General features: G+C 46.3%; 2 protein-coding genes across 6 annotated transcripts in view; one reads left to right on the forward strand and one right to left on the reverse strand.

The window, feature by feature from the left end:
• KLHL3 (kelch like family member 3) overlaps window positions 1-22720 on the reverse strand; it is a 112655-nt gene that overhangs the window by 78060 nt on the left and 11875 nt on the right. For 3 of the 5 annotated variants that reach the window (XM_042881715.1, XM_042881712.1, XM_042881713.1), the window contains one exon: window positions 16317-16408. The exons of 1 other annotated variant lie outside the window; for it this stretch is intronic. The gene's annotated coding sequence lies outside the window, so the exon portion shown is untranslated. Of the gene's footprint in view, window positions 1-16316; window positions 16412-22720 lie in introns of all 5 variants that reach the window. One more of the 5 variants, XM_042881714.1, reaches the window with a different exon arrangement.
• LOC122185746 (myopalladin-like) lies at window positions 16142-19437 on the forward strand. The gene is made up of 6 exons (XM_042881802.1): window positions 16142-16209; window positions 17241-17303; window positions 17869-18010; window positions 18138-18161; window positions 18505-18624; window positions 19193-19437. The coding sequence occupies exons 2-6, from the start codon at window positions 17241-17243 to the stop codon at window positions 19435-19437; spliced, it is 594 nt and encodes a 197-aa protein (XP_042737736.1). The 5' UTR covers window positions 16142-16209.

Here is a 22720-nt window from a genome sequence, read left to right on the forward strand (position 1 = left end):
TGAGTTCAATACTTTTGAGCAGGGAAGGAACTACAGAGAAGGATGAATCTTCAGGATTTTAATATATCCATTTCCGTGGCCTTTAGAGCTATCCTTTCTCAGTCAAGCCAAAACTCTCCAGGGTAAAACCCCAGAGCACAAAATGCTGGGTTATCTGGATAACCTCTGGGTTATCTCCTGCTAAGGTAGGAGGATAGCAAAAGTTAGTGAAAGACCCTTGGGTCACTTCATCATCATCATCTATGAGTAACATGGGACCATGCAGGAAGATGCACAAGGAAACTTGGAGCCCTGGTTTGTCTATCACAGCTCTGCCATGACTGTCACCTTCATGTGCAGTTTGCTAACAGGCAAAAGATGATCATCCTGCCAGGACAGCTCAGCAGGGACAGGGCATGCTGCAGAAGCCACAGAGCAACAAGCAGAGTGTTTGCCTGTGCTGGTGCAGAGAGGGGCGAAGCACCTGCCCCCCTGCCAGGTGCAGCTCAGGCTTGTACAAGCAGTGCAAAGGCATTTCTGCCATGCTCCTGCCAGGCAGCATTTGCCAGAATGTCACAGGGAAAGGAAAGTAAGTGCTCCTTAATTATAGCCCTTCTGTTGTTCAACTTGGGGGTTTTATCAAAAGGGAGAAAGTACAGAGGGCAGCTCATCAGCTGCTCCTAACAAATGAAGCTCCACAGATAGATTTTTCAAGTGATTAGTGGTGCAGACATGAATTTCACAACTCAAAACCTATGCATTTTCATCCAACAACTACCTTCCTTAGGCAAGACAGGATCAGAGGGACAGCTGACAGCCAATACAGCCTCAGATGCTGTTGTTTATATCACCAGAGTACATAGACTTAAAAAACATATTTTGCAGTTCTGTTTCCGAAGTCCAAATAGCTCTGCAGGCTCCACGTGAGGCTTTAATTAGAAGCAAAAGCCCTTGGTGTACCTTTGCACATAATATTCTCACATGACAAAATAATGCCTGCTGGCCAAAATGCCATTCAGCAGCATCTCAACACCACCACTCCCATGCTCAAGTTTGAAGCTCTAATGACAGAGCCAACAGCTGCCAGAGACTCACAGGCTGAAATGGGGAGTGGAGCATCTCAGAGAGATGATACAGTCTGAGGGAAGCTGACAATGAGCCTGGTGGCAGCAGACAGCTTAGAGGTGTGCAGTGCTCCTTCCCTACCTGCTGGTACCAGGAGATGTGTGCTTGCAGGTGAGATAGCAGCACCAGCGGGGAAAGCTCACCTCATAGAAGCTGGTGTGAGAGAACCTGTCCTGTAGAACACAAACTAGATTTAGCTTAAACCTCCAGAAGGGACAGCATTAAAAACAAACAACAACAACAACAACAACAACAAAAAAAAAACAACCCACCCCTCTTGTATACCATTCATTACCTGATTTCATGAAGGTGAAAGTTGAACAACCTTCACCAGTGAATTATTACCTTTCTGAGTAAGAGGGAAAACAACTGTCTACATCAGAGTGAAGTGTGTGAAGCTGAACACAGCAGTGTGCAGAGCTGTGAATCTCTCAGTCCCTAACAGCCAGAAAGGGAGACGTGAGCTGATGTTCTTCTTTTCTTCACACTTGATTCCATGAGAGTTTCTGGTGGGTGTCAGCCTCTGTGCCTTCACCCTCTCCCAGCTCCCCAGCACAGCAGCCAGCACTGCAAGGACAGGGAGCTCTGAGCTGAGGGCACAGCATTCACAGCACTGCTGCAGTACTGCTCCTTCTGCCCCGTGCTCTCATTACAGAGCACTGCAGACACTCACTGTGTAACCACAACCTCCCGCTAAGAAACACCAGGACTGTAACTGAACCTGCCACTAATAGTTATAGTTAACTGCTGACCATGCAACCATTAAAGCACTGTCTATACATCATACAGATTGACATAAACTGTTCTCCACCTATAGTTAAAGCAAGCCTACAGGGTCTGTTGCTGATGCAACAACCTCCTCTGCCCTGCTCTCTCCTTTGCTCATTTCCAGGTGCTGCTTCCTACCACCAGCCCCCATCTCCATGGCAGATGCCCCATTACACCCCTGACAGGTCCCTCTTGGACAGACTCCAGCTCTGCAACACACACTTGGAGTTACAGTCTCCTGAACCCCAAATTACCCCAGACATTGGTGCACTGCATTCAATTGAGGATCCTCTTCTTTACACAGCTACAAAACTACAGGAGTACACCTGAATTCATATGGGACACGATGGCAAAGGCTGATCCCTGTGCTTACACAGGCTCACGTATAATCGCTCCGCAGATCCCAGCAGAACTGACTCACACCCTGTGTGCACACAGTGTGATCAAGATATGAGAAGGAATGCATTGCATAAATACACATTTGCCAACGGGAGCAAAACAGCTGAGACCAATTTTCATTTTTGCTTCTGTACTTAAATATGCTTTGTATTTTCCTACAGCAAATGATTCAATTTGTCTCAATTCAAGTAACACAATGTAATCTCCCTTTTGATTTCATTGTTCCTTCCTTCCAGATACACAAGTTCAAAATATTTTCAAAATGCATTCAAAGTATTTTTAAAATAGGAAGATTTTCAAAATTAGCACAAATCTCCTCCTAATGGGTTCAGAACTGCATGCTGGGAGTCTTGCAACGCATTGATTTTTGGTACTTAATTTAAAAAGATTTCCAAAGTACACCAGCAGGAATCTGAGCTGCTATTTCCCATGAAACTCTAATGGACGTGGCCTCTCAAGTCCCCCAGCAGACCAACCTGCAGCCGCTCTCTTCCCCACGTGGGCCCAGCCAGGATGATGGATGGTGCTGGTGGAGCAGCCCACGGGAGCACAGCTCACAGCTCACCCAGCAGCACAGTTCTGAAGCAAAGCAGCAAGCAAGGTTGCAAATAACAGGCTGGAACAAGAGACACAGGGAAAGAAGCCAAGCAGAAATCTGGATAGTGCCCGTAACTTGCAGGATGATGCTTGGGAAGATGGAATGCCCAGCCGTTACGCTCTATGCCCAGCAGCTTTGCTCGCTGCTAACTCTGGCAGATCTGACCTGACAACTTAAAAGCTTTTCCCCAGCAGCCATAAGTTCCCACAAGGTAAAATATGTATTTACGTACAGACAGACCTGCCAAAAAGCAAAGTAGAGCTCTGCTGAGAACTCCTGTAACCAGGAGACGGGTGGGAAAGTGCAGTCCAACGCCACCCCATTCATGAATGTGGTTTCTTCTATCCTCTCCTCCCACCTCCTGTCTCCCTCTCCCTCTCCTTCCTAAACCACCTCAACATTGCATTTCACGCCCAAGCTCTGCCATGAAGCAATGGCAGTGCTGATACTTCCCTGGGGAAGAGCTGAGGAGCTCTTAGCACAGGGCAGCCCAATGCTCTCAGCAGCAGCTGGGACACCAAGCACCGCAGTGCCATGCACACACACGTGTGTAAGGAAAGCAGCAGCAGGTCTCCTTCCCACGCTCCCCCAGAGCTGGTAGGCCGCCTGGTCTTGCACACGTTAGCTAAAGTTCACACACCACATTCTGGAAAGCAAATGCACCAAACTGTCAGCGCTGCTGCAGGAAATTATCACATGCCATCTTTGCTAGAGTAGAGTAATTGTGCTTTCATGAGACTTGGCTCTCCAAATTGCAGAGCTGCCGGCAATAATTAAGAGAAATGGCACACCAGCGTTGTAAGGATTTAAGGTTCCATTAGCTGTTGAAAGAGGGTTTTATACAAGCAGTTGTTGCAGGAACCCTCTCTCAATAAACGATTCAAAGAGATTATCCACACCAAGCCAAAGAGCTGCACATTACACTACAGCACTTGTCCCTGCTCACCCACACCTCTGAAACCACTTAGCAAGGCAAAGGATGCTAAAGCAATCAGCACATCCAAACTGCTATTGCAGCAAGTGTGCACCAGGACCCAAAAGTCTGCCTTAGAAATTTTACTTATCTGTACTTACATACTCAAAAATTAATATGCCAGGACTTGTATTCTTACTTCTCATGTACGCATTTTTGTTAGTCTGCCCTCACCTGAAGATGTTGGAGCTAAATGCAATGCACATTTGCATCAGTGAAAAAAATTTTCCCTCATATCCAAAAGAATTAAATGAAAATCTCAATGCTGAGGTCCTACCACACTGTGATACTGACTATTAATACTATGCATGTATCAGTGTGGGCAATGCAACGTAACATTATATTAAATCCTTTAAGAATAAGTCCTATCAAAGAAACACTGGACAGAAAGCATGCCCTCCCAGAACAAGGATGGTATTTGCAGCACACACTGCTATGTGGGGAACACTGCATATCACTTGCTTGGCCAGGACACGCAGTGCTGCATTTGTGGACTACGTGGAGACACTGAATAGTTTTAAATAGTGAAAACAACAATAATGTTAAGGACCCCTGCTGTGGCGGTATTCTTACAGCTTCAATGCTGTAAGCGCATCACCTGTTTAGTGAGAAGCAGGGTGCTGGTGCCACCTGCTGTCCGCTCCGTGCTGGGCAGATCAAATAATGCAGCAAACTCAGCCGCTTCATACCAGAGTCACCCACGCTGTGCCTCCCCCGAGCCTTTCATACGGACAGCTGAGCCCTGCCGTAGGTCCTCGGGCTGCTGCCCGGCCACAGGCTGTATCTTACACCAGGTACGTGGGGGAGGAGGTTGCTGAGCACTGAGCCAACGTGGTGCACCACACGGCATGGGATGGGCACTGCTCTTTTCAGACAACCCTGCACGCAAAGCGACACGCTGAGTACATGCAGGGAGCTGACAGCAGGCAGCCCAGGCACCCAGGTGGTGACAGACTCACATCCAGTGGGAAATCTCACCCAAATAGTAAACGTATGGCATGGAACCGTCTCACAGTGCAGTCGCAGAAGTTTGTTAGGACCCAGCTTGGGGGCATAGCAGCACACTGTCTCTGTAGGTATCAAAGTGTCCTACCCAGGACTGGCAAGTATCCAGCAACGTCCACCACTCCTCAAATTACCTATAGATACGTGCGTACAGCTCTGACTGACACGGCTTTAAGTTACAGTGGAAAATATATTAGATGGGTCAAAACGTCAAATTAAACCCAAGGGAACTGTACCAGAAGGCGTAGCTCTAAGATCATCCACTAAGCAGATGCCTTAAGGCATCATACAATACATAATTTCCATTGCAACACCAAGTGGACTTAAATTTGAGGCTGGTCAGACTGCCCACTAACACACACTGCTCCTGGGATTCAGCAAGCAGCACCTCTGCTAAATTGTTAATGCCCAGAGATGATTGAGGATGGCTGCCAGCAATGCCACTTCTATTACATAACACACATTTCCAAATTGCTCACGCTCCCTTGCAATCCTTTTCCACCACACTTGCTCAACCCTCCCGAAGGCTACACAAACGTGCCAGCAGAATCTAGAAGATTTGCCTAACGGTGACATCATTGGAGAATTTACTCCAATATACTGCGATCAACAGCCAGGCTGGCTCTGTGACCACATCTCATCCACGGGATGGTGGCTGACAGCAGAAGCAAGGTCAAATGTTTCCTGTTGTCCAAATACAGCATCACTTATGCAAAGCCAGAAGAGCCGCACCAGCCTAAATGTGGGTCTGGACCAGAGCAGTGACTGCAGCTCTCAGACAGGTTTGGCTAAGTTTAATCAGATAGGCTGAGCCTACCAGCAGGCCCAGTTTCAGACAGGTTGCACTAAGTGTACCCTGCAAAACTTGGCTGAATCTGTCAGCGCTCACTGCCCACCTGGAGACCTCAGTGTGAGAACATAGGAAGGAGGATGGGGAGAGCCCCAGTACAAGATCACGAGCCCAGTGAGGGCAATTCGTGACACCTTTGTGCAATTTCAACCTCCCTGAGTTTGCCCCTCTCTGTTCACTGGCATTTGCTTTTAACCTGCAATCCCATTCACTGCACTTTGCTAAAAAACACTGGGTACTGACCTGCAAACATTCAGCAGGTGCAGAAGCCTGTTCTTGTGGGGCTGCCTGCTCAGCATCCTCTCTCCCAGCATCTCCCCACAACCAGCCTCTGACTGCCCAAAGTAAATCACTCCCTGGGAAAGACCAGCTGTGTCTGCCAGGCACTCCTCTCCCTTCCAAAATTCATAACATCACCAAGCTCCCATTTTCCTTGCAACATGAACACCTGCTTATGCTCAGCTATTGTGAGCACAAACTCGAAGATGGGCTGGATTTTGTCAGAGGCTGCAAGTTTCTGCCTGAATACTGAATCCAAATATTAGCCACAAGAATCAATTTAACTCATACCATCAAACCGAGCCTAGGCACCAACTGGCTGGTGAAGAAACTAATTTTCCACAGGGCAGCTCCACTCATCGTGACACTAAGACAGCTTGTTACCCCCATTCCTCTATTCAGAAATCCTTTCTGAGAAAAAGAATATCACTGTTCATCTGTCTTAGAATTTGATGTGGTGTCAGTGGAAATGTCATTTCAAAAGGTCCTGACAGAGCCCTTGAGGAAGAAGGGCCCCAACACTTGCAGCCCTTGCAGCAGCTGCTTTTCCATTTTGAGAAGGGTTTAAGATGGCTGGAATAGTCCATCTCTTCCCACCAGCCCTGCATTAGAGCCCGTGTCAAAAGTTCACCTGCTAATGACGCCATCAGGAGCTGAATAATAGTTTAAATTCCTTGGGCTAGATTGTCTAGCTGAGGGATCCAAGCAGATCCCATTGACTGGACCCCAAGGACTTAACCAGTGCAGAATCCCACACTGGGCAGCTTACATTTCTTTTACACAACTGCTATGGACCAACATGGTACATAATGCAAAAATGTGTGCTGACTACTGCAGATATCAAATCCTTCCCTCATCATGGTAAAGAAATCACCAACTTGTATCCCTGCTTCTCCAACCTCACACCTCCCCCACCATGGGGCTGCAGGGCTGCAGAGCTGAAGGACAGAGAGCACCCCAACCCCCTGGATGCAGATGCCTGGGGGCAGTTTGCAGAAACTCCAAAAAATGGCACAGCCATTAATAACAGTACCAGGAGAGATGCTTTAGCATCTCTTATAAAAGTGATTTATGCTTTTTTGCACAGCTTCTAAATCACAACTTGAATGAAGCAGGCAGGTAACTGTAGAAATTAAGGAGCCTGTGCTTGCAGGAAAGCTGACTTGCAGTATTTTCAAACTGGAAACACGTGGAAGACCTCTGGGATCCTTTGAAGCAGCTAAGGCAGTGCACCTTGGATGGCTGGGCATGATTTTGCCAAGCAGCTGGGTGATTTTGGGGGGTGACAGAGTCAGCGGAAGGCTGACAGTGCCAAGACTGCACCCAACACAGCTGTGAGAGGGCAGAAGACAAGATCCAACTCGCCTGTGGATGCTTTCAGCATGACAGCCAGCTTCACTTGGGGAGCTCGAGTCCTACCCCTGAGTACCTACACAAAGCAGCTCTCCAAAACACACAACTAGCATTTCAGAGCATAGGACCTTCCAGGTGAACGTGCTTCAGAAATGCCCCATCTCCAGCACATTCTCTACATGAACACTGCTGAATAATGAACCTTGCTTGAGATTTCAGCATGTAACAGCAGTGTTCCTTCAGCTCCCATGGCTTCACACAGCTCTTCTAGCGCATCTGAAGGAGACACTGTTGGACTCAGAGAGATGTATGCTGACTTCACCAAACCCAACCTATCCGCATTCATTCCTCAGCATCTGAGGAGAGAAAGCAGCTCAGATTTTTTTTTAATATCCCGAGTACATTCCAGATTTGCATAGAAATGCCCTGCTTCCAATGAAATTTTGTCTCACTTTTCTTTCTGTCCTTTCAATGCAGAGAATCACAATCAATCCGAACTAGAATCCTTCCAGCACCCAGGAGAAATATCATGGTAAGTTATAAGCAGCTATGGACCTGACCACCATTGTATCTCAACAGCTAACCTGTTTTGTTGCAGCTAATGGCGCTGCTCTCTTGACTTTCCAACAGGCTGGGGAGAATAAATTGCTGCAGTTTATCCCCATACAGCTGACATTCCCACCATGCCATCACTCACAAGCAGGGATCTGCACATTAGAAATGTAACCCCCCACCCCAGGCAGCCCTCAGTCCTCGGAGAGGAGCTGGAGGAGAGGAGACTTTCCACTTCAAGACTCAGCACCGCCTCAGGCTGCTGGCAACAGGAGCCCCAAAACAAAACCCATGGCTTAGAGGTGAGTAACACTTTAACTTCCATCACACTGATTGTGCTCTCGGGTTACATGCTAGCTGTCTGGGAGGGGGGAAGGAGAAGCAGGGATGACAATGCTCCCCTTCCAGTATGCTGAGTTCTGCTCTTACCTGTGGACTCATCAAGAAAGGGCATCTGGGCATCCTGGCAAATTAGAAGCTCCAGACCCTCAATGTGCCTGCATGCATGAGCATCTCTAACCTCCAAGATGGGCTCTCCCCCTTAAACATCTCACCTCGTTAATGAGTTATTTTGTAAGCAGGCAACCCATCAGCATTTGATTTAGTTTCTTGGGCTGGGAGAAGCAGCAAACACACCACAAAGCATTCAGCTGCTGCTTCACACTTGGCTCAGATGCAGGCTCAGGCATTCAGCACAGCATCTACCATTAGGTCCACAGCCTCCTCCTAAAGACAGCTCACCAGTAAGCAAAAAGAAAAGGGACAGAGATGCTACAGGAAATAAGCTGGCCAGAAAATATAACTCCTACTTTCAGTGAGTCTTTTCATAGCCCTGGGAACCATATGCAGCAGAGGTATCACCTCCTTTCAGCAGCAGCAGACTGCTCTGACCCATTAGCAGTGCCTCATTTGCAGCCACAGAAGTTCACAATCCAGCAATAAAGCTGCCATCGTGTGCCTCGAGGACACCTTCCCCGAGTATTCCATGGCAGTGCAGCCCCAGCACAAGGAAGTTTTGCATGCTCTCTTCAGCATAACACAGGGGTCATGAAAACAAGGGACAAGTGGGGATGGGAGTTTGGAGCCTCCCAACCCAAAATATAAAAAGCAGCTGAGGAACAAGCATTTCCTTGGCAACGAAAGTTCTCTCTGTTGCTTGGATATCAACTCATCCCTTCCAGATTCTGCTTCTCATTTGGACCAAGCAGCAGCTTTGGGGTATCTGAGAGCTTTTTCTGTAACACTGTGTTGTCTCCTAGAGAAATACCCAGCTGTTACTTCAAAAGGCAGTGAGAAACTTCAGTGGTTCATCTTCACTGCCTGAAAGAGGAACTTTACCCATTTACCAAAATACTGTAGGCAAGCACTGTAACTCAACTCTACCTCTGCTATATATATAACCTATGAAACTTTAAATGTATTTACTGATCAGCTCTCTGAGCAGAATCAAACTACGGGGGAGAGGCAAGAAGGCAGAGGCAACATCCCGGCGTTCCTCTGTCTTGCATTGCAGAGATACCCCCGTATCATTCCCTCATTTCCAAAGCCTACATGGGACCACTCCTCACTGCCTGCCTGGGGCTCTGCAGTCCACATCCATTGGGCAGCTGGGCACCTGGCAGACCTGGGGCCAGCAGTAGCTCAGGCTCAGACCGCTGCTGGTTATCATCACATGAACTTGTTACTGCAGAAACCTTGTCACAAGAGGGAAGCAGAGACATTATGACCAGAAATCCTTTCCACCAACTAGAAAACAGAAACAGCAGTGTACAAAGATGAAATGCAATATAGGGCTACAAAAACAAGCCATGACTCATTTTGCTAATGAAACATCATTAAAATCTGAGATTTTGGGCACTGCACCATCTACAAAGATATCATTCTGATTTACTTCAAGTCAAGCAGCAGCTAAATGCAGCCCTGGCTTTCTAGCTTGCCTTTGGGTGGAAATGAACATATTCCTCAGCAATGCATTCAGGCTGCTTGACAGGCCAACAGATTTGTCTGACACAGCTGCTTCCAGATCAAATGCTGCACATGTCACTAAAATTAGACTGATCATATTCCTGGAGAGGACCATGCCTGTGCCCAGCCTTCGCCAGGGCTCCCCCAAAGGCAGAGCTCACAGCTCAGCACGAGCCAGGCACACACAGCTCTGTGGAAGCCCAAATGTAATTGCTCATCACTTGAACTTACCTCTTCTCCCCCATGAAACAAGGGAACAGCATTTGCCACTGTCATTAGAGCTGGTCATGAGAACTGAAAGTCTTCACTTCCTAGTGTTAGAAATAACTGTGAGAGCAGGTGTATGCTTATTTTTCATTTGAGAAACATCTGCGCATCTGTGATTTACCTTTATGCAACATTCTGCCAGCTCAATTTTGTACAAAATGGTTTGAGCTTTGGAAAGTTATTTCCTAGTTTTGTTTGACTGTACAGCAATGGCTTAATTTAGGCTGCTGGAATAACAACTTTGGGAATTGGCACTTCCAACTGCATCACCTACACCTCAATTCTACAAGCATGCCTCTAAATACAGTGTCTAAAAGCCAACCACTATGGTTTACAATACAACAGACCCCCATGTTCTGTGCTTTGTGGTGACACTGCAGCCCACATAACAGGGATAGCAGTCCTCTGACCACTGCAGCTCTTTCAGAGGTGGTCCCACGACATACCCCAAGTCCCAGCAGTTCTGGATGACTGCACCAGGAGCTGGCCGGTGGGCAAGAGCTGCTGGCATGGACTCAGGCTCTGAGACACCAGCAGATGCCCCAGCTTCTCCAGCAGAGAGACCAGAGCCAGCACCCAGCCAAGGCACAGGGCAGGGGACAAGCTGTTACCAGCCCCTCACTCTGCCCCCACAGGAGTCACACAGAGCCAAAATGACCAAATGGCAGTGAAAGCAGAGAGAAGAGAGCTTTAAATAACACTTGCCTCGCAATGCAAGTGCTTGCAAGGGGAAACCTAGGTTCCATGCTTAATTTGCAGGTCTTAATCCTACACAGGGACTTTGCCCTGTGTGTGAAGAGCTGGCACTGCCTGTCCCCCATGCTGGTGGCTCTGCATACAGAATGTGTGCCAGTGTGACCACTGCTGGGGAAGCTGAAGCTGGACAGGATTAAGACCAGAAATGCACAGCAAGAATACAGGCAGCCAGGCAGGGCTCAGAAACTCTGGTACATCTCTGTCTCTTCCAGCTCTAAAACGCAGGGGCTATTGGACAGAAGCATTTGAAAAATATAAGGTAGGCTCTGCAAAAGCTGCCCCAGCTTTCTATTTGCTTCTGAGTGCAACTTAGCTCTTGGTACCAATCTGCAGATATCCCGTTTGAATGTGCTCCCACCTGAGGCTCCGTTTTCCCTTTATTCCTGTTCAGTGCAAAGCAGCAAGGTAAAAGTAAATAGGCTCTGGGATAGAAGAGGCTCTTTTTGCATTCATTCCATTTTGGTAATTACTAATATAGTACTGCCATCCCATGCTATGCTGCTGTGGCAGTCCCAACTCATACATTGCTGGTCACAAAAATTCTGTCTTCGTGAAGAAAGAGGCACGCACAGAGCAGGTCTACAGGTCTAGTTTGGGGAGAGCAGTAATACACACAGAAAATAACAAGTCATCGTGGAGCACAGGATAGTAAAACCATGAGTCATGCACAGCTACAAGCACTGAGAGCACAATTCAGATCTCCTAAGCCTGCTGGAATGAGATCTCCACCTCCTCAGAAGGTGTGCCCCAGTGAAGCACAGAGCTGGCCAGGCTGTGCTCTTCCTTGGCTCCATTAATTTAATCCTCATTATGACTCACGCGAAAGTCATCGCTGCACTCTAGGGTGGCTGGGCAGCAGGCTGCCTGAATCTCACTGCCAGAATTCCTACTTAGAGAAAAAACATGGCTGTGGGGTGCCATATGTATTGGGATTGAGGCCATTTCACTATCCATTCCCAGTGTCCATATGGGCACCAGTATCTTCATGCACTTGCGACCTTCACGTGTCAGAAATGCTGGGCACAAAACCCATCTGCATTCCTGTAGCCCTGGCACACAAAGAAGTACGCAGGTTTTGGGGCTTTTTTTTCCCCCCACAGAAAAGGAAAGAAGGAAATGACTAGGATCTGTTCAACATGGCACCTCCAATCTGAGCCCTAAACATCCTGTGTACAAAACCCCCACTCCTGCAATATCAGGGACCGTTTCCAGATGAGCACCAGCTCACAGCAGCAGAACCCACAGGCAGAGTACAGACTTCAGCCACGGCACCAAACCCCCCCTGCTGAAGAGCCCGCAAGGTTTATTTTAACAACTCTAGATCCTCATGATTTCAAGTGGAAGCTTAGCATCTCTTAAAATAAGCTCTAGGCATCTTCCTTTCGGTGCTTAAAAAGGGATTTAGTCTCTTGGTTCTAGGAACTCCAGTTTGACTCAAGGGTCCGATATCTGTCGGCAGTTCAGCTGTTATCCAAACAAGGGGTGGGAAAGCCAGGATTTTCCAGCCATGAGAAACAGCTGTGCTCAGAAGAGGTATGTAATAGGAGGAACAGAGTCAGCTCACAGCCCTGGGCTGCAGCCGCTGGATGGAGAGCCCAGCTGTGGGCACAAGCCCCGCTAGGCGGCCCCCGAGCCGCACCGGGAGCTCCGAGCTCTGCTGCAAGGATTGGACCTGAGAGCTGCAGGACCACCAGAAGGCAGGGAGAAGGGAGAGATGATGGGGATCCCTCCCTTCATGCCATGCTGTGAGTGGGACGCGTGCCATGAGCAATAACACGTCGATAACATGCATGCTGGCACTGCCTATGGGTCCCAACATCCCACTGATTTCATGGCCACGTGAGCCATGCACAGTAAAAATGATCACCATCTCATCAGGGACAAGTCTTAGCCAATTGCAAAGTTAAGCTTTGAGCTCTGCTTTTTCCCCCATGTTAAGACTACTGTGATATACGTTGCTATATTCAGATTGCCAGTGTTATTTTCTTGTGACATTCTGCTCTGTACTATGGACAAACTCATTTTAAGCTTTAGCATAGAATTTCAAGCATGGAGACAGTAGACACTTGTCAGCAGTTGTGCTGCTTTCCATGCCTGAAAGTCTTTGCTAATCCCAAAGCAAGCCTGTCCTTAGAAGCCAGAGCACCTTTTTGTTTCTCCTGGACAACATGCATGGAAATTCCCAATCGGCTTTCATGCACAATTTTCCAGACACAATCCTAATATCCTAACTACTTGGAGGAAAGCATTACAAAGCCAACACAGAAAATGAGCCTCTGACAGTGCACTCCAGTGCCACATCTTCTGAAAATAGGCTATAAAGACTGCCTCTGTATTCAGCTGCATTTCTGCAATTTAGGACAAGTATCAGATCCAAACAGGATTTGGCAGTTTCCATAAATACCTCATCAATGGCTACAGTAACCTCTTCAATTCCATTCATGTCACCACTTCACAACTACAAAGTTCACTACTGAAGGGGCTATTTCCCCATTTAGCTATTGAGCACAGAAGACAGAGCTCAAGAGAGAGCTTTTTACCTTTCTACTGCCGTTAGGAGATCCTCATTCTTAGCAGTTCTACGTTCAAATCACTGTTAATATGCACAGCTTAGGTCATAAGACAGACAAGTGCCTAAAATACATTCCCAAAGTTTTAACACCTCCACAAAAATGAGTAACAACTCGAGGTATGTGCAGATGGCTTGCAGAATGCATCACTCTAACTGAAGGTTGCTCCCCTGTCTTTCTATCTGAGCCTGTTTTCTAAGCAAAACTCATGCTACTGCAATAATTTGATGGTGTAGCCTAGGCCTGCCTTACCTCTAAATGTAGATTTAGAGACATACTCCTTCCCCCTACCCCCTGTTCATAACGCAGCATATTTCAGATCCAGCAGATGCTCATTTTGTTCCTAAAACAGATTTAATGGGTTTTCCATGAGCTAAATACCTGGCAAAAGGGCTCTGTGCAGCTTTAATACTTTCCTATCCCGGTGTTAAATTTGTCCTAGTGTTGCACATCACATAATTCTGCAGCCATGTCAACTATTCAGGTAATGCTAGAATGTCATCATTATGGTTTATGTCCACAGCATGATCTGTATGTACCTTGTAATCATTCTGGTGTTGGGTTGCAAAGGTCCCCGGACTCTTCATTTGGCTGAGTCTAATTCTGGCCTCCTCACAAAGATCTAGAGTTACACTAAGTAAAGGCTGACATTTACAGAGACACTAAGACTGCTGGAATGACTCACCAAGGTAAAACCTAGGCTATATATTCTTTCAAGGACGTAAGCTGTGCAGTGCCAACGTTTCCGCTAACCTGCTGCAGAAAGGCTCGGCAAGGCAAACACAGGCAGAGGGCACGTCAGGCATGGAGCTCAGGGAATGCTCCCCTCTGTCATCACAATGCTTCATCCCATCAGGAGATGGGATTCCAGGTGACTGAGAACATGGAGTTAAAGGCAGCCTGGAGCAACTGCTCCACCCTGAGAGAAAAGGACACGTTTCAAAGAGAAAACATCTGCTCAGAGCAACCTACCAGCACTTGCTTGGAAGCTGAATGACCTCCTCTCATTTTTACTGAGAAGCTGAGGTTGCACAGAAGCCTGCTGTTTCTATCACATGAAACCAACTAATAGCATCAGGGCTGGTCAGCATTGCAAAGTCCAAGTACATTTACTCTCCTACATTCACTCTGCTCTCTGAAGCAACACCTGCCATCCAATACACTTGGAAGTGTCATGGCTTACCAAATATCAAGAGCCACAGCAACATCCAGTCTCAACCAAAACCAAGCAGCTTTAGACTAAAAATAGTGCCTGTTTAGGTGATTAAACTTATAAGCCTTTTATCTATTCCTATGAGCTCTTCTTTATTCAAGTCCAATATCAACAGTGAAAAAATCCAACACGCCTACTAGAAACAACTGTAAAATGGAAGAACCACACAACGCTGGGCAGGAGCACAACATCTAACATGGACTGTGCACATTAAAGATGAGTTTGTCTCCAAACCAGGGTGCTGGCAAGCAATGGGGAATTCAAGGATGGCTTCTGCTTCTGACTGTGGGCACCTAAGGCAGCCAGGCAGTGACCTCCCCATGACAGGTCTCCCCTTAATTGAACTGGAAAGATCCTGCTCTGGCAAGACCTTAGCCTAGTCTTCTTTGAGTGCAGGTAACTGTGACACCAGACGCACAGCTTCCAGTGCTTCCTGTGGGAACACCAGCTGCTTTGCACATTGCCTGACATCAGCCCAGTTCCACTTGCAAGAATGACAGCCATCATCTTTGGCTACAGACTCTGTTGAGTCAGAAGGTCTTAGCTGCCACCACACCATGAACTAATGCCACAAAACTATGCCTTGAGCACAAATGCAGAAGCTATTATTCCTGTTTAGATATTTGCACTTGGGCATCTCCCTCAATTCAACACTGATCATGGATTTGGAGACAGAGCAGAACAGCCAAGAGTGACAGCACACCTACTGGAGAATTAAGTTTTTCACTGTACAGATTTAAAGGGGGCACAGATCATACAATGCAGCTTTGTTAATGCTGTTTCAGTTATGTAGGAAGACCTTTAAAGCAGGTATGTTAGCCCAGAAGCTTCTCATCAATGCAAGAATGTCTGATTTGTACTACTCTTTTTTTTTTTTAAGAGCAGAAAAAAAGAAAAGAAGAAATAAGCCCATTTTACAGGTTCTGAAAAAGACCATTTACAAGTCCTAAGCAGGCACTATACTGATGTTACCTAACAGTCTGCAAGGAGGCAATGCTAGCAGTGACACAGGGATCCACGGTGGAGTACTGCCAGGATTGGTTTGCGGCGGGATCCCAGGGCAACTCAATAACATCGCCTTCCCTTGCTCTTCTCCCACATCCAAGGGTTTAGGATCATCCAGCAGTCCCTGGATGTCATCACAGCACCGCCCTGCTGAAGGGTGCATGATACAGCCTTGGACAGGAGCCATCCTTGAACGGCTTGGGAGATAACTTAAGAGCAACAATCAGAAGTATGAAGGCCATGGGTGGTCTAAACACACATGTAACTGCTTTGCTGGACCAGGGCCAAGGGCAACACACTGCAGGTTTGAATGAGACACAGTGACGTGTTCAAATGCCTTACAGCAGCCCATTGTCCCACGTGGCCACAGCTGCTACGTGGCCACACCAGGCAACCCCAACTAAACACGAAATAGCCCTCAGTATCATTTGTTTTGACAGAAAGCAGGGAAAGAACACTGATTTCTTCTTGTCTTTCCAGATTCACAGCATAAATCCAAAAGCTCAGTCTCCTTGCAAACCTCAGCATCCTGGCAGGGTCGGGAATGTCACAGTAAGTACAAACATTGTTGGGTCAAGTATATTCGGACTCCTAAAGCCTTTGTCTCCACCTCACAATGTTTATTCTCACCCACACTCTAGGAAAAAGTAGAAACCTACCAGTGTTTTGCTGACCATTGGTTTCTCAGCCAATGAAGTCCCCAGTAGCCATTCAGTCCACCAGAGTTCTGCTGCTTCAATTCAGCCAATACCTGCTGACACAGAGTTGTCCATGTTTTTAAAATTGTCATTTACTGTATCTGAGAAGTATTTTGGATCAGCTCACAGCTGTATTCAAATGATGTGGCAAAGGTCATCAGGAATAACAAGATATGGACTCTAAGCCCTGGAAAAGTGATTTCTGGCTTGGAACATTTCCTAGTCAGAACTGCCAGGAGTACTGATGGGGCAGGGAGAAGACTGCAAATAACCGAGTGGCTGCCACACAGCTTAGCCATTTGTCAGCCTCCTTCACAGATTTGCTTCAAAATAGACAGTTGGTTTGGAGCTGAGGGCAGGAGCTGGTGAATTCAGACTATTTAGAGAGAGACTGACATCTCAACTCAGGCTGGAAAAGAAAGATAGAATAACTTGGGTTATTTTGGAGGAGATGGAGACTATATAAAGACCATTACCACAGCAAAACAAACCCAAGCACTTCAGTTGCACATTGCAATTACTACATACACCAGAGATGCCCTGGAATCAACTAAACCAGGTAGGGATCTGTGTAGAAGGGGACAACTAGAGGAAAGCAACATTGATCTTTACACAAACTACACAATGTAGGCAATGAACTGCCTTACAACACAAGACCAGAAACACCAGTTACCAGCTCCCTTCCCGCTGATTTTGCGCTCACAGTCCCACGAGTCGTTTTCTCATGGAGCACTCGGATGGAGAACTCTCCATGGGGTATTTATTAGGAACAACAGATAAAACACTTCTTTCAAATCTTTCAAACAAAGTGCCAGCAACACAAACGAGCTTCTGCAGATCAAAAATTCAAACTAAAAAAAAATTGCTTTTCTTCACTACATACAGATGCAGAGTCCCTCAGGAAGCCTGACTGGGTCTCCCTATGGAATCACACCTGTGTTTACAAAGGTAACAAGCGCTCATTAAACAGCACAGCTTGCACTCAACTTCAGCTGCCAACTTCAGCTCTCAAGCTGTCTTGTTCCACGAGAAAAGAGGGTGGAATTTTGGTTCACTTACATTTCAAAAAAGCCAACATGCTTCATTTGCAGCACCATCAAACAAGCATCTTAATTGGTAAATGATCCAGACTACTCACATGAATTCATCTCTTTTATTTCCTACCAAGGCAGCTGAAGAGGAAACCTCTCACAGTAACCTCCCTTATTATGTTATGTTCACTGCATTACATATTTATTTTCCTGCATTTTTATTTTCATTTTAATGCACACATCAGCCTTTTAATAAGCACTGGTCTGCAGGTAAAAAGGAAAACCCCAATCACCACCCACTTCAAACACATCTAGAATTAAATCAATTATTGTATGTTAAAAAAACAACAAACAAACCCAAAAACAAAAAAGCCAGAGAGAGGAGATCATCACAATCGTACAAGGTTGCACTGTTCCCTAATAATTATCTCAGTAGGGAAATACTGAGGTCAGCCACCTAACTCCAATTTTTCCTCCCCCAGGGTCTGCAAAATGTAAGAGCTACAAAAGGTCAATTAGTGGTATTTGAATGTCGTGTCCATGCTACACCCACCTTACAGGTACACTGGTACAGAGAATACGATCAGATAATAGATTCTGCAGACTTCCGAATACTACGAAAAAGTAGGTATTGCTATGCCTGTCTGATGTGCAGCAATTTTATTGGGATGCTGACAAAAAAAAAGAACAAGACTTGCTTCCAGTCTGGCATTCTTAATCATTCCATTTTTTTCTCTCTTATTTTGAGCAGAGGCTTGTTCATCATCACTTCCTGGTAAGTACGCTGCACGTCTCTTTGTTGGAAAGCACATCACTTTAGTACCCTCAGCTTACTTTTTTCCTCCTCACCCAATTTAAAACAACAGTGTTCAAAGAGTAGCCAGAAGACATCATGCGATGCCAGGCAAACAGCTTTGGTTTTGACACAAGCACCTGAAAGGCCCTGATTTATCCCATAACAGTGAAGAAGTGCTCTTCATACGCCTTTTCCATCACCTTCTTGCATTCTACTGCTGCCAAGCCCATTACTAATTAACAGTCATTTCGCAAGGACTAATTTCTTCCTATAAACATTTGGCTTTTACTGTACAGCAGCATGTCTGAATTTGTCATTTCAGAGGAAGTCTGCACCCTGGTTATTACAGAAGCTTTTCCAGAGGATTCTGGAATATTTAAATGCGTTGCTGAAAATGAATTTGGATCTGCAGCATCCAGTGCACACCTCTCAGTTTCCCCAGGTAAGCAGATGAACCTCTGAGCTGAGCAACTGAGCTTGAGAGAATTTGCTGCAGCTCAGCATCAGGCAGTCCCAGACCTTCACCAAACAAAATGCAGACCCGAATGCTTCCATTGACTCAAAGAGAAACAGCCCTAACGCAGCCTGCTTGCGTGCTTCTCAAAGATGAATGCAAGTTGTTCTGCATTTCTGCTTTTGCCTTCCTTCCTCACGGATGAGGGTAAAGACGACACGGTGGGAATGCTGTTCTGTCACCAATGAGTCTCATTCCTGCACTACATCCCTTCAGGACCCTCAGCTTAGCCCAACACACCACCTGTACCTACACCTTCATTACTGTAACACACACCTTGTCTGGCTTGTGTTGAAAGCCATCTCCAAACAGAACAACCCCTCACGTGTAAATCAAAGCTCACCAGCCCAGTTTGGCTAACTGTGCAACTTTGGGCTTAAGCAGAGCCCAAGCAGGTTGAGCGTCTACCAGAACACCCCCCCAATTTCACTCCAGCAAGCTGTACTGATGAACCTCCACTGCTTTCTGCCTGAGTTGTGGACGATTCTCCTTTTAGGAGCAAAAGAACTGGATAGCTTTGCGGGTGCTGCCCATGTGCCAGCTGTGCAAGTCACCATGAAGAAACCCAGCTTTGCCAGGAGCAGCCAAGCTGCAGTCAAGGACAGAGACATGCCCAGCCTGCCGTCCTACAGCACGGACACAGCAGAAGCCACAAACTTTGGCCAGCTAAATTCAAAGAGCGAAGTTGAAGATTTTCATGGAGTTTATGAGAATTCGCCTCAAAATTCTCCTCTGCGGTAAGACAAAGAGAAAACCACATCCCTTTATTTTTACATCCTACACTGGGAATGAACTCACTAGGCACCATAGCAATACAACTGCAAAGGTCCTGTGCCCCATGCCCTAACAGGTCAAACATGCACTTAGGGAAACTACCGTTTCCCTAAATGACAACAGGAGCATTCAATATCAGCTCAGCTACAGAACAACACAGGTTTGATTGGCAAAGTATAGAACAACCTACAGGCTCAAGTAGGTGCATCATGCTATCTGCAGAACTGCCTGTCTGTAACTTTAAAAGCGTGACCCCAAATCAATAACCTCTGGAAGGCCTCATGCTCCACAAAAGAGCACAAGGCAAAGACCATAGCATGCAGGAAATCTCAAATCACCACTCTGTCATCATCAAGTTCCTCTGTAGCCTTGAACAAGTGGCATCACCTCCTGTCCCCATTTACCATCTTGGCAACCCCATCCTAGATTTTCGTGGTGCTCATTGGCACAACATAGAGCTCCAACAGTGAGGGCTGAGAGTCCCAAGTTCAGCACTGTAAAGCAATTTCCTCCACTCTGTTAGCAAAGGGGAAGCCATGATGTGTGCCTCCTCTCCCTGCCAAGTGCCAGCGATGCACTGCAGCAATCCCATCACACTGTGTGGGAATGGCTGTCCATGACCACAAGCATTCTGTGCTATAGATTATTTTTGGATGTACTCAGCCACTTTAACTAAACCAGTTATCTTAACAATCCTGAACACCCTCCTCCAAACTCACTACTGGACAGATCATGTTTCAGTATAGATCTCTCTGAGAGCAGGAACTTTTTACTGCATCACTGAGTAAAAACAGGGTTTGCTTCAATAACCTGCAGATATCCCTCAGTTGTCACGTTAGCCCCAGGCCCTCCCAGGCTGAATTTCTCCAGTGACATCAGCTGGGGCCCTACAAAGAGCCTACTGCAGAATCAAGAAGGTAATCAGCAGACCTGAGGGACTGCAGCACTGCCAAGCTGCAGACGGATTGTTTGCAGTCTGTGATGAAGCTGTGTGTATGCCATCATTGCTTTCAAATACCACAAGCCAAGCACAGGAACACAGCACTGGGTTTGAGTCAGTGAGTTCATGCTCAACTACCCCAGTCCAATCCCAGAGATTAAGGTGAATTTTCTTCAGAGTGTCTAATGCAGAGCTGCACTGCATGTAAAGTTTACCTGATAGTTAGCTCGAGCAAGAGCAGACGCTTAATTGTCTACCAATCAAAAGTGAAAGCTTTTCTAAAATCCCTGAAAAGCCTTCAGGAGAAATAGGGGCAGCTGCAGACAGATGCTGGCCCTCCTCTCAGAACAGGACTTTTTCATCCTCCCTGCAGACTGCTCACAAGCACTCCTAACCAGTGACCTGCAAGAAGGCTATTTCTGACGAGACTCACTGCTGCATTTATAGCGTGTGCCTGATGTCCTGCATCAAGAGATGTAGCATACCACCAAAATCAGATATGCAATAGCTTCTAGAAATTTTGTTTATAGGAGATGTTAACTAGCATAGAGGTCTGCAGAACACTTGCAGCTGGCAGCAATGCTGAACCATTTGGAAAGCATGAATATAAACCTCAAGGCACAGAGAGAAAAAAAAACACAAGAATTTCTTGAAGCATCCATCATTTAAATATTTCTGAAACACACAGCCTTGTTGCAGTGTGCTCTGAAACAGCATTGTGAATGGGACTCAACATTGCACATTGCTGTTAGTAACAATTAATCAATCACCTGTAATGATTAGCTGTAAAATAACTGTCTTGTTAGAAGATTCAGCCGTATAACTAACATGTAATGCACGTGGTTGAAACTGTTATCGAAGACAGAAAGAACTCCTGACAAATATCAGGATGATAGGACAAAGCCACTACTGGGAACAACTGTAAAATGAATGAGATCTTTGTACTTCTCAAATTTTTTGCTTAGCAACAGACACTCCATAAAAGCCAGAAATGCAGTTCTAGAGGAGCACAGCTGCCATTAGTCCTTTTGAGCCTTTATACTTACAGGTTACAGCATCCTTCCCAACAGCCTTAAAGAAAGGGACCAAAACCAGCCCTGCTAGACTCCATACTGATTATTAAGTTAATATAAACCACTCAATCAAAGCAAAAGAGGCCCTGAGTGTTTTTAGATAGCTTTGACAATTCCTCAGTAAATAAACAAAAGATTCCTAGCTTTTTTTTTTCCCCTATACTTTCGTTGCTGCATCACTGAGGAACCAGAAGAACCTGCTCAGATGCAGTGTGTCACCAGCAATAAAAAGAAAACTGAAGTAGTACAGAAAACCTCATCTCAGCAGCTGGTCAGGTACTATTAGCTTCCCCCAGCATAAGCTTTCAGATTTACCCCTCTGCCTTCAACACTTGAGCTTCTAGTTCCTTCAAGTTTCTTTCCCACCTGCTGGATCTCACACACTTCTGTTCTTTCCCTCTCACACAAGTCGTGCCAGTTGTGTGCAGCCATTTAAGCACAAAGCTATCTCCTCCAACAGAAGCCTTGCAGCCTGCTTTGGCCCAGAAAGCAGCATGCTGCACCCTCGTTGGAGCCCATGGGAAGGCAGAGAGCCCATCTGCACACAGAGCTGGCCTTCAGCTGCTCCCAGCTTCCTGCAGAACAAGCCTTCATGCCACACTTATGCTCCTTTGTTTATTTTTTCAAGTAATCAACTCTCTGTACAAACCACACTTTGTCTATTTTAACTAAAACAGCAACAACCAGGCCGTGCTCCTTCCCTCTCTGCCTTTCACCAGAAGGAAATGAAAGAAATTAGCACCCAATCAACACCTGGTTGTAGATATTGTCCACAAATGGTGAGCTGATGCTTAAATACAAACCCTCACCGCAGGTTAACTCAGAGGTGGCTGTACTGGAGGATTCACCCTTGCAAGGCTGGGCCCGTCGGCCTGGCTGCAGTTTGGAGGTTTTTTAAACAATAGTATGCATGTTAGGCAATGGTTGCTAAACTATAATTAAGATACTTAAATGCTATAATGCTAATTTAAGATGCAATTAAGCTCTGCAGCCTTTGATTAAAGGCATCACCTAATCTGCCAGCAGGATCTGGTGAAAGCAGCCTGGCTGGCTCTCCTGATCTAAGTTCATATACATAATAATAGCCCCAAACAGCAATATATCATCAAAGAAGCCTTACCACCAAGCCCATTTAATTGGTATTATTCAGCTTATGAATGACTCTTCAGACACACGTGGTTACTCCACCACCAGCAGCATTCCTGTGTGCTATGATGTGCAGCACAGGGCACTGCCA

This window comes from Lagopus leucura, unplaced genomic scaffold (genome assembly GCF_019238085.1).
Source record: "Lagopus leucura isolate 7727_CA_CO unplaced genomic scaffold, USGS_WTPT01 Super-Scaffold_100030, whole genome shotgun sequence".
Classification (NCBI taxonomy): domain Eukaryota; kingdom Metazoa; phylum Chordata; class Aves; order Galliformes; family Phasianidae; genus Lagopus; species Lagopus leucura.